Below are 17,689 nucleotides of genomic sequence, written 5' to 3'. Positions count from 1 at the left end.
CCGCAGCCAAGCTGACCAAGACCTTGGTTTCCTGTTGGGGCCCTCCAGCCTTCCCAGTGCTGTTGGCCATCTGCACCAGAAGCTGTTCTACGCTGTATAATAAAATAAAACACAGACAGAGAGGACTCTTCCAGCCCCAGCCTCCTCCTTCCCTCCCTCCAGCAACTCACCTGGGCTCAGGTCTCCTGGCACGGCCTCAGGGCTACGCACATCTGGGATCCAGGGGTCTTCCCCTCCTTCAAGCAGGGAGATCAGCCCAGGCTTGGGGGCTGGAAGAGGAGCTTCAATGACAGAAACAGGGGAGATGAGAGCATTTCCATCAATGAGGCACAGTGACTGTTCAACATCTCCACTGTGTGTCCCTCCCCATGGAGAAAGCACTATTTAGGCCTGAATCACACTGGGGCCACAGCTCCCTTTGGAGCAAAGAAAGCTTTTACATCTCTGGAATTTATGAAGGCATATTTGCTTTAAAATTAACTTTACAACAGCATGCTTACTTGCTTACAATATATCAGTGAGCATGGCATCAAAATATTTATGGCAATTGAATGGAAAATCCTAAATTCTAAAGGAGTAACCAGCGAGTCATCTCTTAGTTGGAGCTGGTGGCGTCATACAGTGCAGCAACACAAGGACTGTTTGCCGGAAACTGGTCATCCCAGTTCCTGCTGCTGCTTATGAGCCAGCACTGACTCTGGGGCTTTTATCACAGTGCTGAGCACAAGAAGGCCTCCTGAAACTCATGCTACTCTGTGTTTCCTTTGAGCTGTCACTGTGGTGTTAGTCAATATGTAACTGCATGGCAGTTATTCAAGGCCCGGCATGCAGAGGCTCATTCAGCACAGCCCAAGGAGCCCTAACGAGGAGGAAAGGCAGCAAAGCCCTCACCCAGCCAGGCCACGCACTGGTACGTCTCCAGCATCACGTCCCGGTAGAGCGCTCGCTGCGCAGGGTCCAGCAGCGCCCACTCCTCCCTGCTGAAATACACGGCCACCTCCGCAAAGCTCACGGGCTCCTGCAAGCAAAGAGGCTCCTTGCTGGCAACAGCCAAGGCCCAGGGAAGCAGCTCGCACACGACACAAACTCCCGTCCCAGCCGCTTCTCCGGCCCCAGCACACGCATGCTGGCTGAGGGCACCTCCCTCTCCCCCTGCACTCACATCCCTCGCCCCTTGGCCTCTCCTGCCTGCTTCCCACAGCCCCTACCTGACACCGATGTGCTGTGGCCATTTGCTGCTCTCCTGCAGCCAGGGACGATCACGCCTGGAAGGCACAAGCTGAACTGGAGCCTGCAGGGACAAGAGAAAGGGCAGGGCAGCTGGCAGGCAACGCAGCAGTCCCTGTCCCAGCCCAGCCCTCCCCAGCCCATCTGCAGGGCACTGCCTCTGGGATGGCACACCAGGCCTGGCACAGGAAGACAACCAGCAACAGCACTGCTAACGCTCTGGCTCAAAGAGATGAACCATCACAAAGCTGTCTCAAACTAGGGGGCCAAGAGAACTCATAGCTGACACTCACTTCAACAGCTGAGGGCACACGGACTGCGTGCCTAAAAACAAAGCAAGGCAAGGAGTCGGTCATCTCACCCCAAAACAGGGAGCAGCCCAAGCACCCCTCGAGCTCTCCTGCACAGCAGCGCGCTGCACAACAGGATCTGCCCTCGAGCAGGGATGGCTCTCGAGGTCACACCTGCACAGAGATCCATCGCAGCTTGATGTCGAGACTCCTTCTTGATACAGATCTTCTGTACTAGACTCGTGGTTACTTTGGAGCTTTGTGAGTTTCTCTAATGATATGTCTTAGTGTGACTGGGAACATAGGATTCCTCCCACATAAAGCCTTGGCTAAGCCAGGGACTCAGAGTGGACCCAGCCATATCCAAGCTCCTTACCTTTGTGCCTTGAGAAGGTTACGTCGGATGTGGGAGCACTCTGAGCCTTGGGACTCCTTGAGCCAGTGTCAATCCAACTCGGTTCTGGGAAGCTGAGCGTGCACTTCAGGCAGCAGTGTTCGGATTACCAATGGAAATGGAACCAATTGTTGTGCATCAAACTGCCAAAGCCAGTGTTGGCTCCCAGGTGAGAAACGTATGTCACACATTCACTCTGCAATCATAAATTGCCACAAAACGCTGTTCCCAACCCCACAGAAACAGGGAGGCTGCTGTGCATGTACTTCATGCAGCTGCTCACCTCCGTGAATCAAAAACCACCGACGTTCCCCAATACTCCTTTTCTGCTGCGGCACAGGCTGGAAGTTCTGATGTTATAACATATTTGGACAAAAAACAAAGATCTCTCATTCTCACCCACAGTCCTTTAGGCCACACTTACGGGGCTTTTCTTACTGTTGACCTCCTTTGCAAAATGCAAAAGGAGAAGTGGCCTCAACGGATGAAGAGAAGGCTGAGGAACTGAATGGGTTCTTGGCCTCAGCCTCCACTGGCAGCCAGGACTCCAGTATTTCTCACCTCCCTGAGCACTGCATCCCTAAACCTCCAGCTGGGGACTGGGGGAGTAAATCCCTCCCCACTGTAACTCGGACTGCAAGTCCGACACCGCCTCATCAGACTGAATGCAGAAGTTTGCTGGAGACACCCAGCTGAGCGCTGCGGTTGACACGGTGGAAGGAAGAGATGCCATTGAGAGGGACCTCAACAGGCTTGAAAGGGGGGCCCGGGTGAACCTCATGAGGTTCAACACCGCAAAGTGCAAGGTTTGGCACTGGGGCCCGAGGAATCCCAGGCATACATACAGACTGGGAGGAGCAGTCCTGGAGAGCAGCCCTGCAGAGAAGGACCTGGCGGTCCTCAAGGATGAAAAACTTCACATGAGCCAGCAGAGCGGTCTTGCAGCTTCGAAAGCAAAGGGTATCCGGGGCTCCAGCAGAAAAGGGGTGGCCAGCAGGGACAGGGAGCTGATTGTCCCTCTCTACTCTGCCCTCCGGAGGCCCCATCTGGAGTACTGTGCGCAGGCCTGGAGCCCCCAGTACACAAAGGAGAGAGAGCTGGTGGAGAGGGTGAAGAGGAGGGCCACAAAGATGATCAGAGGGCTACAAAGACACCGACGGCTCCGTCTCTGCCCACAGGGCTGAGCGCCGTCCCGGGATGAGCCGGGAGCAGCAGCCCTGAGGCGACACAGCACCAAAGGCGCCCCTCGGAGTGGAGGGGAGGGGAGGGGAGGGGAGGAGAGGAGAGGAGAGGAGGGGAGGGGAGGGGAGGGGAGAGCGAGGCGTGGGGGACACAGAGCAGCGGAGCCAAGCGAAGGCTGAGTCCCGTCCCGTCCCGTCCCACCCCGCCGGAAGACACGCCGTCCGTGGCCGTGAGGGAAGAGGAGTTCCGGGCTCAGTTGGGCTGGGACGACCGGCGGGGCTGGGCCGCTGGCCGGGCGGGAGGCGGCCACTGGGTTTGAGCTGTGTGGCACACAGCATTTGGTTGCGTTTCATTGGTAACAAAAAGCACCTCACCGCCTTCCTTAAGGAGGGTCTGTGTACGTGTAGTTCTGTCTCCGGGCTCCTATCGCTCACGTGCTGAGCAGTCCTTTCTCGGCCAGGCAGCCCCGTCCCTTGTGGGCACTGCTCTTTGTTCGCCGGGCCGTGCACCTTCTCCCCGGTGGGGGGAGGGGAAGGAATGTGCGGGTGGGGGGATGTTGGCTGGATCTGAGTGAGGAGGAGTTGAGGTACCGCCTTCCCTTCCCTTCCCTTCCCTTCCCTTCCCTTCCCTTCCCTTCCCTTCCCTTCCCTTCCCTTCCCTTCCCTTCCCTTCCCTCTTCCCTTCCCTTCCCTCTTGTGTCCGTTTCTGCCCAGCTGTTGGAAATATCCAAATAATTTTGTCAGGACAGTATCTCTGATAAAGCAGATTTTATTCACAATTGCAGTGGCAGGCATCCCACAAGCAGAAGAGCGTGCTTATGGGTACGGACATGACAGCTTTTGTACCTTGTTTCCCCCCCCACACACCCCTTGCCTCCCCTGTTTCCCCACTGGCTGGGTGCTCCAGGTTCACAATCTTATCAAAAGGTTTACATTTGTTAATCACTTGTTAATTCGTGTGTCATGTGGTGTCAGTCAGCAGCAGTCCTTTTGTCTCTAACATGTCTCAGTACCCTTCTCATTCGTACTGATGTGGTGATTTTCTTCAGAGTCTTTGTTAGACAAAGAGTATGGAGGGAGGTGCCAGATGTTCCTCAATATGTTCTTCAGGCACTCCCTAAGGAGTTGTCCTTTTAATTTGTGCAGGACGTTCTTGCAATGTGTGTGACATATATTTTTTTTTCATGCAGTCTATACATAAGTTGTTACTAGCATATATATGTGTGCTGTTAATTGTTCAACTTCTCCTTTAATTCTCTGTTGCTCAGGCCCTGTCTATCCAGCACCAAAAGCTAGCAGTTTTCCAACATCAAGGGGTTTGTGATTTGCAAAGATATCTATTACGTCTACCTGGCCTTTAACTGAAGGCCCAGATGTGTTTCAGAAAGCTGGACAGACAGGAGCTTCAGTCTTTGTGCTTGTAACTTACTCCATCTACCTAATCTCGATGGATATCTCTATATCTATATGTATGTATATATTATTTTACTTATATACTGAGTATGTGTTTTTGGGGAAGGTTTATCTAGAGGACGAGCAATGCAAAGTACCAGAGAACCCTGCTAAAGTAGAAAGACCCCTGAAAAGAGGTATTAATTGTAATAAAGGACCCAAATGGTAGCAGAGGCCATGAAATTAACCAAATTCTTATCTTGTTCTGATTGGGGAACAACATTCAACACCCCCACTCCCACCACCCGGGCAATAGCCTTCCCTTTTTCACAACTCACTCCAGTCTCTTTTGCCACGTCCTTTAGCCATCCCACAACAGCTGTGGGAGACTGCAAAGCTCCTCAGCACAGATCTGCCCTTTGGCAGCCAGGCATGCCTTACAGCTCCTCAACACCTCGAGCAAGGAGAGCCATGGAGATTGGGCTGACTGTGTGGACACAATTAGCGGGTAGATTCGAACCATTTGGTTCCCCACCTGTGTCATCCTAGGTATTCCAATCCCACCTATGCAGGTGAGTTTCTACAGGGGAGATAAGAGGTGACTGTCCTTGCACACTGCCCTGGCAGAAACGTGCCACCTGGCAGAGGGTTTCCAGTGGCTGTGACACATCCCACTCTGGACTCTCCTTTGAGTGTCCGCTCAACACCTTGACTGCAGCTGACAGAGAGCAACATGCAGAATTCGCATCCAAAGAGGAGAAAGAAGAGCAGCAGAGAAGAAGAAGGATTTTGGCTGCAGAGCTCATCCTCTACTCAAGGGATTTGTAAGGTTCAAAACACAAAGCCACAGGTCGTAACCAGGGTGGGGCTTTGGCTGAAGCTCTTCACAAGTTTGAGGTTCTGCAGGATCTGTACCTTCTGTGGCAGTGCCGGTCGCTAATGAGGCTGGAACTGCTTTTGAAGGTTCCCAGAGTCTTGGGGAGCTTCTACAGCCGTTGTGCTCTGTGGGTGCGCTTGTGCGTGTTGAGATGAGATCTGCGTTTAAAGCTCTTTGCACACTCCAGACACTGAAAGGGTCTCTGTCCTGTGTGGATGCGATGGTGCTGCTTCAATTCAGAACTGCGTTTGAAGCTCTTCCCACACTCAGGACACTGAAAGGGTCTCTCTCCTGTGTGGATGCGATGGTGGCAGGTGAGGTTAGAATTGCTTTTGAAGCCCTTCCCACACTCAGAGCACTTGTATGGTCTCTCCCCTGTGTGGATGCGCTGGTGCAGCTTCAATTCAAACTTCGTTTTGAAGCCCTTCCCACACTCAGAGCACTGAAAGGGTTTCTCTCCTTTGTGGATACGTTGGTGGCAGGTGAGATGGGAACTGCTGTTGAAGCTCTTCCCACACTCAGGACACTGAAAGGGTCTCTCTCCTGTGTGGATGCGTTGGTGGTAGGTGAGGTGGGAACTTCTGCTGAAGCTCTTCCCACACTCAGAGCACTTGCAGGGCCTCTCCCCTGTGTGGATGCGCTGGTGCAGCTTTAACTCGCATCTTCTTTTGAAGCTCTTCCCACACATGGAACACTGAAAGGGTCTCTCCTGTCTGTGCATGCGCAGGTGCTGCTTCAAGTCAGAACGGCGTTTGAAGCACTTCCCACACTCAGAGCACTGAAAGGGTCTCTCCTCTGTGTGGATGCGTTGGTGGCAAGTAAGGTTGCAACTGCTGTTGAAGCCCTTCCCACACTCAGAGCACTGAAAGGGTCTCTCTCCTGTGTGGATGCGTTGGTGGCGGGTAAGGTTGTAACTGCTGTTGAAGCTCTTCCCACACTCACAGCACTTGTACAGGCTCTGCGTTGCGTGCATGCACTGGTGGTTAATGATGCTGGAATCTATTTCCAAGCTTTTCCCACACTCAGTGCATGGATTCTGCTTTTTCATCTGACACACATCCTTGCTCCTGGGCTCTACGTCCTGCTTTTCACCTATGTTGAAGTCCAGTGGGCTCCTTCCTTTCTCTTCCAGATGCTCTCCCAGTGCCTTCTTGATGTGCTCACCCTGACCTTGCTCCAGGCCTCCTGGGACATCCCTTCTGATTTCTCCCACACAGGCACTACCCCACCGCCTTTCGGCCACACCACTTTCCTGCACATCCTCCAGTATATCTGTAATCCCAGTTCCTGCTGGAGGAAAGAGGAAATCCAGAAATTGTACACGGTGCCCAAAATAAAACACAGACAGAGAGGACTCTTCCAGCCCCAGCCTCCTCCTTCCCTCCCTCCACCGCGTCACCTGGGCTCAGGTCTCCTGGCACGGCCTCAGGGCTACGCACACCTGGGATCCAGGGGTCTTCCCCTCCTTCAAGCAGGGAGATCAGCCCGGGTTTGGGGGCTGGAAGTGGAGCTTCAATGACAGAAACAGGGGAGATGAGAGCATTTCCATCATTGCGGCACAGTGACTGTTCAACATCTCCACTGTGTGTCCCTCCACATGGAGAAAGCACCATTTGGGCCTGAATGACATTGGAGCCACAGCTTCCTTTGGAGCAAAGAAAGCTTTTACATCTCTGGACATTATGAAGGGATATTTGCTTTAAAATTAACATTACAATAGCATGCTTACTTGCTTACAATATATCAGTGAGCATGGCATCAAAATATTTATGGCATTTGAATGGAAAATCCTAAATTCTAAAGGAGTAACCAGCGAGTTGTCCAGCAGCTGGAGCTGGTGGCATCATGCAATGCAGCAACAAAAAGGGCTGTTTGCAGGAAGCTGATCCTCCCCCTCACGGCTGCTACCCGCTTGCAGCACAGATTCTGGGGCTTTTATCACAGTGCTGAGCACAATAAGGCCTCCTGAAACTCATGCTACTCTGTGTTTCCTTTGTTGCTGTCACTGTGGTGTTACTCAATATGTAACTGCATGGCAGTTATTCAATGCCCGGCATGCAGAGGCTCATTCAGCACACCCAAAGCAGAGCTAACGAGGAGGAAAGGCAGCAAAGCCCTCACCCAGCCAGGCCACGCACTGGTACGTCTCCAGCATCACGTCCCGGTAGAGCGCTCGCTGCGCAGGGTCCAGCAGCGCCCACTCCTCCCTGCTGAAATACACGGCCACCTCCGCAAAGCTCACGGGCTCCTGCAAGCAAAGAGGCTCCTTGCTGGGAACAGCCCAGGACCAGGGAAGCAGCTCGCACACGACACAAACTCCCGTCCCAGCCGCTTCTCCGGCCCCAGCACACGCATGCTGGCTGAGGGCACCTCCCTCTCCCCCTGCATTCACATCCCTCGCCCCTTGGCCTCTCCTGCCTGCTTCCCACAGCCCCTACCTGACACGGATGTGCTGTGGCCATTTGCTGCTCTCCTGCAGCCTGGGATGATCACGCCTGGAAGGCACAAGTTGAACTGGAGCCTGCAGGGACAAGAGAAAGGGCAGGGCAGCTGGCAGGCAACGCAGCAGTCCCTGTCCCAGCCCAGCCCTCCCCAGCCCATCTGCAGGGCACTGCCTCCGGGATGGCACACCAGGCCTGGCACAGGAAGGCAACCAGCAACAGCACTGCTAACGCTCTGGCTCAAAGAGATGAACCATCAGAAAGACGTCTCAAACTGCGGGGCTGAGAGAACTCATAGCTGACTCTCACTTCAACAGCTGAGGGCACATGGACTGCATGCCTAAAAACAAAGCATGGCAAGGAGTCGGTCATCTCACCCCAAAACAGGGAGCAGCCCAAGCACCCCTCGAGCTCTCCTGCACAGCAGCGTGCTGCACGACAGATCTGCCCTCAAGCAGGGATGGCTCTTGAGGTCACACCGGCACAGAGATCCCTCACAGCTTGGCATCAAGACCCTTGTCAGTACAGACCTTCTGTAAGAGAGCCGTGGTTACTTTGGAGCTTTGTGAGCATCTCTAAGGCTGTGTCTTAGTGTGACTGTGAACATAGCATTCTTTCCGCATAAAGCCTAGGCCAAGCCAGGGACTCAGAGTGGATCCAGCCACGTCCAGGCTCCTTACCTCCGTGCCTTGAAGACTTGAGATAGAAAAGGAAACTACTCTGAGCCTCGTAACTCAGTGGGAGGACCTCCTGGAGGTGTGTGTGTAACCCTATCCTCTATGCAGTAAAGAACCAAGTGTATCCAGCCATCTCCAATCTTGTTATGTCACTGCTAAATCACTGCAGCATAGCTGTATTATATCCATAAATATAGAACTGCTTCTCCCTTAGGAGTGTATATTATCTTTGCATCCATCTGTGACAAATGGACAACATCTGCAGGATGGCAGGAATGGACATCAGCTCATTACAAGAGACATGGAGCACGTCCCAAACTCTTCTATGAAAGTTCTCGTGACAACTGCTATAGCAGAGAAGCAAGCAGAGGTCATTAATGGCAATAAAAGGATGAAAAAGGGGAAAGGTGTTATCAGCATAGTGTGAAGTTTGGAAGTAACATATAAAGCAAAGGAGAACTGAACCGCTCCTCCCTGAATCTAAACCAACCAAAAAATATTCCACAATATTTCTGGCAACACTGCTGGCTCACGTTCAGTCTAGCATCAATCAATACCCCCAGGTCCATTTCCTCTACAATAATGGCTCACATTGCTCAGGTAAGGAAGTGAAGAACTGGAAGGCGTTAATGGGATGGTACGCACACCTCAAATAAATGGGATGGCTTACTTGAAACAAACACAAAAATCAAACAACAAAACATCCTACCAAACGGAGAGTATTTTTTCTTCTCCTGAGAAGAGAGAGTATCTGACACCATTGCAGCCAAACCAGCCTGTGACGGTCAGACCACCACCCCCCGCTGCTGTGCTGATAATTCTAACTGAACCGTGTAGGCAACTTATTGAATAGCAGCGGTGCTGGACAGAACAATTCAGGCATTGGGGACTTATCCTTCTTTGGAACAGCGTCACCTGTTCAGAATTCCCCACCGAGACGATTCCCTGCTTTTCATAGCAGCCCTGGGATGGCAACTGCAACTGCTGTGCTCACGCTGCTACTCGGATAGATACAGGGATAGTGCCACTCTTGTTAACCTGAGGACAGGAGACCTCTCCATAGGCACTCAATGCCTGTCTTCAGTACGCACTGACTATGAGAACAAATTCTAACAACAACTTAGAATTCTCATCTGTGGCCACGCATGGAAATGAAGCCCACTTAAAGATAGAAATGGAAGTGAATGGCAATGGGATAGTACCAGTGTAGCTGCTTTTCCCACTTGCTACGGCTGATGCAAATGTGAGTGACTGTAGTGTGGATAGGGAGAGAGACACATCCTGCTCACAAGGCCCTTCTCCCCCTCACGTCCTCCTCCAGCTTCTTCCCGCAGCTCCCTTCTTCAGCTCACAAGGCCCTGCACAGGAAGACAATGCACGACACAACAGGTAACACTCTGGCTAAAACACATTAACGGCCATAAATCTGTCTGAAAACGGGCACTGAAAGAACTGATAACAGAGCCCTGCTTAAACAGCTGAGGCACAACGGAGCACGCTCTGAGCCTCGGGACTCAGCAGGAGGGCTTCCACTATGGTTGTGTTTACCCCTGTCCTCCTTCTCCCTTAGCAGTGAGATATGCAGTGTAGCTGCTTCCAGTCCCAGCTGCCAGCCAGCCAGCCAGCCAAGGACAGAAATACCTTGCAGCCGTTCCTCCCCTCGCCTTCGCAGCTCTTCTCCCTGCTGGGCAGAGCTGAACATTCTGCTGCCAGTATTTCAGCCCTCGGCCCACCCCATCTGACAGCGCAGGGCCTGAAGGCACACGCTGGGTGCGTGCCAGCTGAACCCACCTGCACCGAGAATGCTTCCCAGTCAGCTGAGCACGCAGTCTGCGCTCCCTTTGCGGGGACAGATGTTGCCTGCTGGGTCCCCGAAGGGAAACTGAGTTGAAGGCTTCCATGGATCCATGTGTGCAGAGCTGCGCAGTGAGGTCATCTCATGTCTCCTGTGGCCCAGAGGAAGAAATGTGAGGTCATCTCGTGTCTCCCGTGGCCCAGAGGAAGAAATGCAGTCCCAGCTGTGTTGCGTTCCAGAAGCCCAAGTGGGCAGCAGAGCACACTGAGCTCCTCTGCTCACTTCCTCGCTGTCCCAGCTCCAACCCCTTCCTGTGCCCCTCGGGGCCCAACCCGGGCTGCAACTCACCTGGGAACCGCTGCTCCTGGCCCGGGGGAAACGAGAGCCTCCCGGAGCGCGGGGACAGTCCCACACAGCGTCAGGGGATTGGTAAGAAAAAGCAGTCTTATCCAATAACGGGAAACAAACCTAACAGAACGAACAACTACTCAATCAAATTACTAAGCATTAATGCCGCTGAATCGAGTAAACTATTACTTTGTTCGCAGACTTTAGGGAGGAGCGCAGGAACCATAGGAATGCGAGGTCCTTGAAGGCGTGTGAAGGTAAGTAGAGCCGCTGTTTGCTATATAATGGGTGAGAATCCCGTGAAGATAAGAAGGCAGAGCTGCTATTGTGACACAATGCAACCCCCTAAAGGTTTTGCAACTGCCCTCATCCAACGACCACCTGATGGGCCCACAGACCCTCCCCAAATTCTAGGACGACTGCTCAGAGGAGGGGGACATCCAATGCAAATGTAACCAATGTCTTGGGAATAGGAGCAGTACCCTACGCCTAGAAACGTGCAGTGGCCTCATTCCATGATGTGCGAGTAAGGAGGAGATATCCCTCTCGCAGCCGGTGCCGCAATACACACACCTGCTTTATGACCTTCCATGGGTGATAGAGTGATGGCTATAGTGTGGGATGGCTAAAGGACGTGGCAAAAGAGACTGGAGTGAGTTGTGAAAAAGGGAAGGCTATTGCCTGTGTGGTGGGAGTGGGGGTGTTGAATGTTGTTCCCCAATCAGAACAATATAAGAATTTGGTTAATTTCATGGCCTCTGCTACCATTTGGGTCCTTTATTACAATTAATACCTCTTTTCAGGGGTCTTTCTACTTTAGCAGGGTTCTCAGGTACTTTGCATTGCTCGTCCTCTAGATAAACCTTCCCCAGTAACGCATACTCAGTATATAAGTAAAAGGCTATTGCTTGTGTGGTGGTAGGCCAGAAATGGGGAGGGGAGGGGAGGCGGTACCTCAACTCCTCCTCACTCAGATCCAGCCAACATCCCCCCACCCGCACATTCCTTCCCCTCCCCCCACCGGGGAGAAGGTGCACGGCCCGGAGAACAAAGAGCAGTGCCCACAAGGGACGGGGCTGCCTGGCCGAGAAAGGAATGCTTAGCACGTGAGCGATAGGAGCCCGGAGACAGAACTACACGTACACAGACCCTCCTTAAGGAAGGCGGTGAGGTGCTTTTTTTTACCAATGAAACGCAACCAAATGCTGTATGCCACAACTGCCCAAACCCAGCAGCCCGGCCCAGGCAGTCGTCCCAGCCCAACTGTGCCCGGAACTCCTCTTCCCTCACGGCCACGGACGGCGTGTCTTCCGGCGGGGCGGGACGGGACGGGACGGGACGGGACTCAGCCTTAGCTTGGCTCCGCTGCTCTGTGTTCCCCCACTCCTCGCTCTGCCCTGCCCTGCCCTACCCTGTTCAGCTCTCCTCTCCTCCTCTCCCCTCCCCTGGAGGTCTCTCCGAGCGGCGCCTTTGGTGCTTTGTCACCTCCCGGGCTGCTGCTCCCGGCTCATCCCGGGACGGCGCTCAGCCCTGTGGGCAGAGACGGAGCCGTCGGTGCCGCTTCCAGGAGAACGGCCGCCTCTTCCCAGCAGAGCAGGTGAGGCGGAGCGGGGCGGAGCGCGTCACCCTTTCCTCCCTCCCCCCGTGGCAGCGTGGGCACGGCGTTTCCATTTGCTATCCATTTGGGTGCTGCTGGGGAGGAAGAGCGGAAGATCACACCATGGCCCGGGTTGGAAGGGACCTCGAGGTTCATGAAGCTCCAACCCCGCTGCTGCTATCAGGGCCACCAACCTCCATGTTTCATAGCAGCCCAGGCTGCCCAGGGCCCCATCCAGCCCGGCCTTGAACACCTCCTGGGATGGACGGGGCATCCACAGCCTCTCTGGGCAGCTGTTCCAGCACCTCACCACTCTCAGAGTAAAGAACTTCCCCCTGACACCCAACCTGCAGCTGCCCTCCTTCAGCTTCAAACCATTTCCCCTTGTGCTGCTGTTATCTGCCCTTTCACAGAGTTGCCTCCCCTCCCGTCCTGTTTATGGGCTCCCTTTAGGTCCTGGAAGGCTGCAATGAGGTCACCCCTCAGCCTTCTTTTCTCCAGGCTGAACAAGCCCAGCTCCCTCAGCCTGTCTTTGTAGCCCTCTGATCATCTTTGTGGCCCTCCTCTGCACCCTCTCCACCAGCTCTCTCTCCTTTGTGTACTGGGGGCTCCAGGCCTGCGCACAGTACTCCAGATGGGGCCTCCGGAGGGCAGAGTAGAGAGGGACAATCAGCTCCCTGTCCCTGCTGGCCACCCCTTTTCTGCTGGAGCCCAGGATGCCGTTTGCTTTCCAAGCTGCAAGAGCACACAGCTGGCTCATGTGAAGTTTTTCATCCTCCAGGACCCCCAGGTCCTTCTCTGCAGGGCTGCTCTCCAGGACTGCTCCTCCCAGTCTGTATGTATGGGTGGGATTCCTCGGGCCCCAGTGCCAAACCTTGCACTTTGCGGTGTTGAACCTCATGAGGTTCACCCGGGCCCCCCCTTTCAAGCCTGTTGAGGTCCCTCAGGATGGCATCCCTTCCTTCCACCGTGTCAACCGCAGCGCTCAGCTGGGTGTCTCCAGCAAACTTCTGCATTCAGTCTGATGAGGCGGTGTCGGACTTGCAGTCTGAGTTACAGTGGGGAGGGATTTACTCCCCCGGTCCCCAGCTGGAGGTTTAGGGATGCAGGGCTCAGGGAGGTGAGAAATACTGGAGTCCTGGCTGCCAGTGGAGACTGATGCCAAGAACTCATTCAGTACCTCAGCCTTCTCTTCATCCGTTGAGGCCACTTCTCCTTTTGCATTTTGCAAAGGAGGTCAACAGTAAAAGCCCCGTAAGTGTGGCCTAAAGGACTGTGGGTGAGAATGAGAGATCTTTGTTTTTTGTCCAAATGTGCTGTAACATCAGAACTTCCAGCCTGTGCCGCAGCAGAAAAGGAGTATTGGGGAACGTCGGTGGTTTTGATTCACGGAGGTCAGCAGGTGCATGAAGTACATGCACAGCAGCCTCCATGTTTCTGTGGGGGCTGGGAACAGCGTTTTCTGGCAATGTATGATTGCAGAGTGAGTGTTTGACATACGTTTCTCACCTGGGAGCCAACAGTCGCTTTGGCAGTTTGATACGCAACAGCTGGTTCCATTTCCATTGGTAATCCTAACACTGCTGCCTGAACTGCACGCTCAGCTTCCCAGAACCGAGTTGGATTGACACTGGCTCAAGGAGTCCCAAAGCTCAGAGTGCTCCCACATCATACCTAGCCTTCTCAAGCCACGAAGTTAGGGAGCCTGGACATGGCTGGATACACTCCGGGTCCCTGGCTTAGCCAGGGCTTTATGTGGAGGGAATCCTATGTTCACAGTCACTCTAAGACATAACCTTAGAGAAGCTCACAAAGCTCCAAAGTAACCATGAGTCTCTTACAGAAGATCTGTATCAAGAAGGAGTCTCGACATCAAGCTGCGAGGGATCTCTGTGCAGGTGTGACCTCGAGAGCCATCCCTGCTCAAGGGCAGATCCTGTCGTGCAGCGTGCTGCTGTGCAGGAGAGCTCGAGGGGTGCTTTTGCTGCTCCCTGTTTTGGGGTGAGATGACCGACTCCTTGCCTTGCTTTGTTTTTAGGCACGCAGTCCGTGTGCCCTCAGCTGTTGAAGTGAGTGTCAGCTATGAGTTCTCTTGGCCCCCTAGTTTGAGACAGCTTTGTGATGGTTCATCTCTTTGAGCCAGAGCGTTAGCAGTGCTGTTGCTGGTTGTCTTCCTGTGCCAGGCCTGGTGTGCCATCCCGGAGGCAGTGCCCTGCAGATGGGCTGGGGAGGGCTGGGCTGGGACAGGGACTGCTGCGTTGCCTGCCAGCTGCCCTGCCCTTTCTCTTGTCCCTGCAGGCTCCAGTTCAGCTTGTGCCTTCCAGGCGTGATCGTCCCTGGCTGCAGGAGAGCAGCAAATGGCCACAGCACATCGGTGTCAGGTAGGGGCTGTGGGAAGCAGGCAGGAGAGGCCAAGGGGCGAGGGATGTGAATGCAGGGGGAGAGGGAGGTGGCCTCAGCCAGCATGCGTGTGCTGGGGCCGGAGAAGCGGCTGGGACGGGAGTTTGTGTCGTGTGCGAGCTGCATCCCTGGGCCTTGGCTGTTCCCAGCAAGGAGCCTCTTTGCTTGCAGGAGCCCGTGAGCTTTGCGGAGGTGGCCGTGTATTTCAGCAGGGAGGAGTGGGCGCTGCTGGACCCTGCGCAGCGAGCGCTCTACCGGGACGTGATGCTGGAGACGTACCAGTGCGTGGCCTGGCTGGGTGAGGGCTTTGCTGCCTTTCCTCCTCGTTAGCTCTGCTTTGGTTGTGCTGAATGAGCCTCTGCATGCCGGGCATTGAATAACTGCCATGCAGTTACATATTGACTAACACCACTGTGACAGCAACAAAGGAAACACAGAGTAGCATGAGTTTGAGGAGGCCTTCTTGTGCTCAGCACTGTGATAAAAGCCCCAGAGTCAGTGCTGGCTCGTAAGCAGCAGCAGGAAGGGGGATGATCAGTTTCCTGCAAACAGCACTTGTGTTGTTGCATTGCCTGATGCCACCAGCTCCAACTAAGAGATGACTCGCTGGTTACTCCTTTAGAATTTAGGATTTTCCATTCAATTGCCATAAATATTTTGATGCCATGCTCACTGATATATTGTAAGCAAGTAAGCATGCTGTTGTAATGTTAATTTTAAAGCAAATATCCCTTCATAATGTCTAGAGATGTAAAAGCTTTCTTTGCTCCAAAGGAAGCTGTGGCCCCAGTGTCATTCAGGCCCAAATGGTGCTTTCTCCATGTGGAGGGACACACAGTGGAGATGTTGAACAGTCACTGTGCCGCAATGATGGAAATGCTCTCATCTCCCCTGTTTCTGTCATTGAAGCTCCTCTTCCAGCCCCCAAACCCGGGCTGATCTCCCTGCTAGAAGGAGGGGAAGACCCCTGGATCCCAGATGTGCGTAGCCCTGAGGCCGTGCCAGGAGACCTGAGCCCAGGTGAGTTGCTGGAGGGAGGGAAGGAGGAGGCTGGGGCTGGAAGAGTCCTCTCTGTCTGTGTTTTATTTTGGGCACCGTGTGCAATTTCTGGATTTCCTCTTTCCTCCAGCAGGAACTGGGATTACAGATATACTGGAGGATGTGCAGGAAAGTGGTGTGGCCGAAAGGCGGTGGGGTAGTGCCTGTGTGGGAGAAATCAGAAGGGATGTCCCAGGAGGCCTGGAGCAAGGTCAGGGTGAGCACATCAAGAAGGCACTGGGAGAGCATCTGGAAGAGAAAGGAAGGAGCCCATTGCACTTCAACATAGGTGAAAAGCATGCCGAAGGACCCAGGAGCAAGGATGTGTGTCAGATGAAAAAGCAGAATCCATGCACTGAGTGTGGGAAAAGCTTGGAAATAAATTCCAGTGTCATTAACCACCAGCACATGCACGCAACGAAGAGCCTGTACAAGTGCTCTGAGTGTGGGAAGAGCTTCAAACAGAGAGCCAAACTAACCCGCCACCAACGCATCCACACAGGAGAGAGACCCTTTCAGTGCTCTGAGTGTGGGAAGGGCTTCAAAAGGAGTTGTGAACTGAAGCTTCACCAGCGCATCCACACAGGGGAGAGACCCTACACGTGCTCTGCTTGTGAGAAGAGCTTCAAAAGGAATTCTGAATTGAAGCACCACCAGCGCACCCACACAGAGGAGAGACCTTACAAGTGCTCTGCTTGTGGGAAGGGCTTCAAAAGCAGTTATGAATTGAAGCTGCACCAGCGCATCCACAGAGGGGAGAGACCCTACAAGTGCTCTGAGTGTGAGAAGAGCTTCAAAAGCAGTTATGAATTGAAGCAGCACCAGCGCATCCACACAGGAGAGAGACCCTTTAAGTGCTCTGAGTGTGGGAAGGGCTTCAAAAGCAGTTATGAATTGAAGGTGCACCAGCGCATCCACACAGGAGAGAGACCCTACAAGTGCTCTGCTTGTGAGAAGAGCTTCAAAAGAAATTCTGAATTGAAGCAGCACCAGCGTACCCACACAGAGGAGAGACCCTTTAAGTGCTCTGAGTGTGGGAAGTGCTTCAGCAGAAGTTCCCACCTCAATATCCACCAGCGCGTCCACACAAGAGAGAGACCCTTTCAGTGTCCTGCGTGTGAGAAGAGCTTCAGAATCTGTACTGAATTGAAGAAGCACCAGTGCATCCACAGAGGAGAGAGACCCTTTCAGTGCTCTGAGTGTGGGAAGAGCTTCAAAAGGAGTTCCCACCTCACCTGCCATCAGCACATCCACACAGGAGAGAGACCCTTTCAGTGTGCTGAGTGTGGGAAGAGCTTCAAAAGAAGGCCTGATTTGAAGCAGCACCAGCTCATCCACACAGGGGAGAGGCCCTGCAAGTGCTCTGAGTGTGGGAAGAGCTTCAAAAGCAGGTCCCACCTCACCTGCCACCATCGCATCCACACAGGAGAGAGACCCTTTCAGTGTCCTGAGTGTGCAAAGAGCTTTAAATGCAGATCTCATCTCAACACTCACAAGCGCATCCACAGAGCACAACGGCTGTAGAAGCGCCCCAAGACTCTGGGAACCTTCAAAAGCAGTTCCAGCCTCGTTACCTACCAGCATTTCCATAAAAGATACAGATCCTGCAGAGCCTCAAACTTGTGAAGAGCTTCAGCCCTTCACCTTCAACCCCTGTGCTTCTCCCCACACAGGAAGAGCTGGCAAAGAGAGATGGCATCGCTGGCACCCTCTGCAGAAGGGCCTTAACCCAGGAGCTTCAGATGGCCTTTCCTTGCTTCCCAAAGCAGTTCTCTCAGCATGCCCCCGTTCCTCTTCTGCTCTTCCTGCCTGCAGCTTTTTGATGCCATTTCCTTAGGAGAAGCGGCTGTGTGGGGATGTTCTGTGTGTCTGTGTGCGTGTGTTGCTCTCAGTAATTTCTGAGTGCACTGATGAATGTGAGAGAAGGGTCAGGAGAGCAGTAATGTGGCTCTTGGAGGTTTTCTGAGAATCATCTGTAGCAAAAAGGGAAGGGGTGAATAAAGTAGCTGAGTTGTTCTGGAGCTTTCTTCAC

The 17,689-nt window shown here is 53.5% G+C and overlaps 4 protein-coding genes across 9 annotated transcripts in view; 1 reads left to right on the top strand and 3 right to left on the bottom strand.

Annotated features, from left to right (window-relative positions):
* The window catches only part of LOC121107787 (zinc finger protein 707-like), a 45,309-nt gene that overhangs the window by 83 nt on the left and 27,537 nt on the right, over positions 1–17,689 (bottom strand). The window contains exons 2-4 of the mRNA XM_046904742.1: positions 1,209–1,291; positions 892–1,018; positions 171–281 (exon numbers count right to left, since the gene is read on the bottom strand). Of these exons, the coding sequence (XP_046760698.1) occupies positions 171–281; positions 892–1,018; positions 1,209–1,232 (262 nt within the window). The 5' untranslated portion in view covers positions 1,233–1,291. The remainder of the gene's footprint in view (positions 1–170; positions 282–891; positions 1,019–1,208; positions 1,292–17,689) is intronic.
* Positions 1–17,689, bottom strand: part of LOC121107776 (zinc finger protein 485-like) — a 40,594-nt gene that overhangs the window by 14,123 nt on the left and 8,782 nt on the right. The gene's annotated exons all lie outside the window — the stretch shown is intronic.
* On the bottom strand, positions 3,849–10,550 carry LOC121107771 (zinc finger protein 501-like). Of its 3 annotated transcripts, XM_040653868.2 has the most exons (6): positions 10,271–10,550; positions 9,682–9,837; positions 7,800–7,882; positions 7,483–7,609; positions 6,761–6,871; positions 4,042–6,651 (listed from the first exon to the last, which is right to left on the bottom strand). In XM_040653868.2, exons 3-6 carry the CDS (start codon positions 7,821–7,823, stop codon positions 5,471–5,473), a joined length of 1,443 nt encoding a protein of 480 aa, XP_040509802.1. In that variant the 5' UTR covers positions 7,824–7,882; positions 9,682–9,837; positions 10,271–10,550; the 3' UTR covers positions 4,042–5,470. The 3 variants fall into 3 exon arrangements, with proteins under 3 accessions (XP_040509805.1, XP_040509803.1, XP_040509802.1); XM_040653871.2 differs by lacking the exons at positions 9,682–9,837; positions 10,271–10,550 and having other exon boundaries at positions 3,849–6,648; positions 7,800–8,251; XM_040653869.2 differs by lacking the exons at positions 9,682–9,837; positions 10,271–10,550 and having other exon boundaries at positions 3,850–6,651; positions 7,800–8,251.
* Positions 10,585–17,683, top strand: LOC112531072 (zinc finger protein 135-like). 4 transcript variants are annotated; one of them, XM_040653847.2, is made up of 6 exons: positions 10,585–10,703; positions 10,823–10,879; positions 14,518–14,600; positions 14,791–14,917; positions 15,529–15,639; positions 15,752–17,683. In XM_040653847.2, the coding sequence occupies exons 3-6, from the start codon at positions 14,577–14,579 to the stop codon at positions 17,179–17,181; spliced, it is 1,692 nt and encodes a 563-aa protein (XP_040509781.1). In that variant the 5' UTR covers positions 10,585–10,703; positions 10,823–10,879; positions 14,518–14,576; the 3' UTR covers positions 17,182–17,683. The 4 variants fall into 4 exon arrangements, with proteins under 4 accessions (XP_040509781.1, XP_040509778.1, XP_040509782.1 ...); XM_040653844.2 differs by having other exon boundaries at positions 15,749–17,683; XM_040653848.2 differs by lacking the exons at positions 10,585–10,703; positions 10,823–10,879 and adding an exon at positions 11,679–12,219.

Source organism: Gallus gallus, chromosome 29, assembly GCF_016699485.2.
Source record: "Gallus gallus isolate bGalGal1 chromosome 29, bGalGal1.mat.broiler.GRCg7b, whole genome shotgun sequence".
Classification (NCBI taxonomy): domain Eukaryota; kingdom Metazoa; phylum Chordata; class Aves; order Galliformes; family Phasianidae; genus Gallus; species Gallus gallus.
Note: the sequence above shows the minus strand (reverse complement) of the source record. Positions and strands in the feature narration are given on the sequence as shown.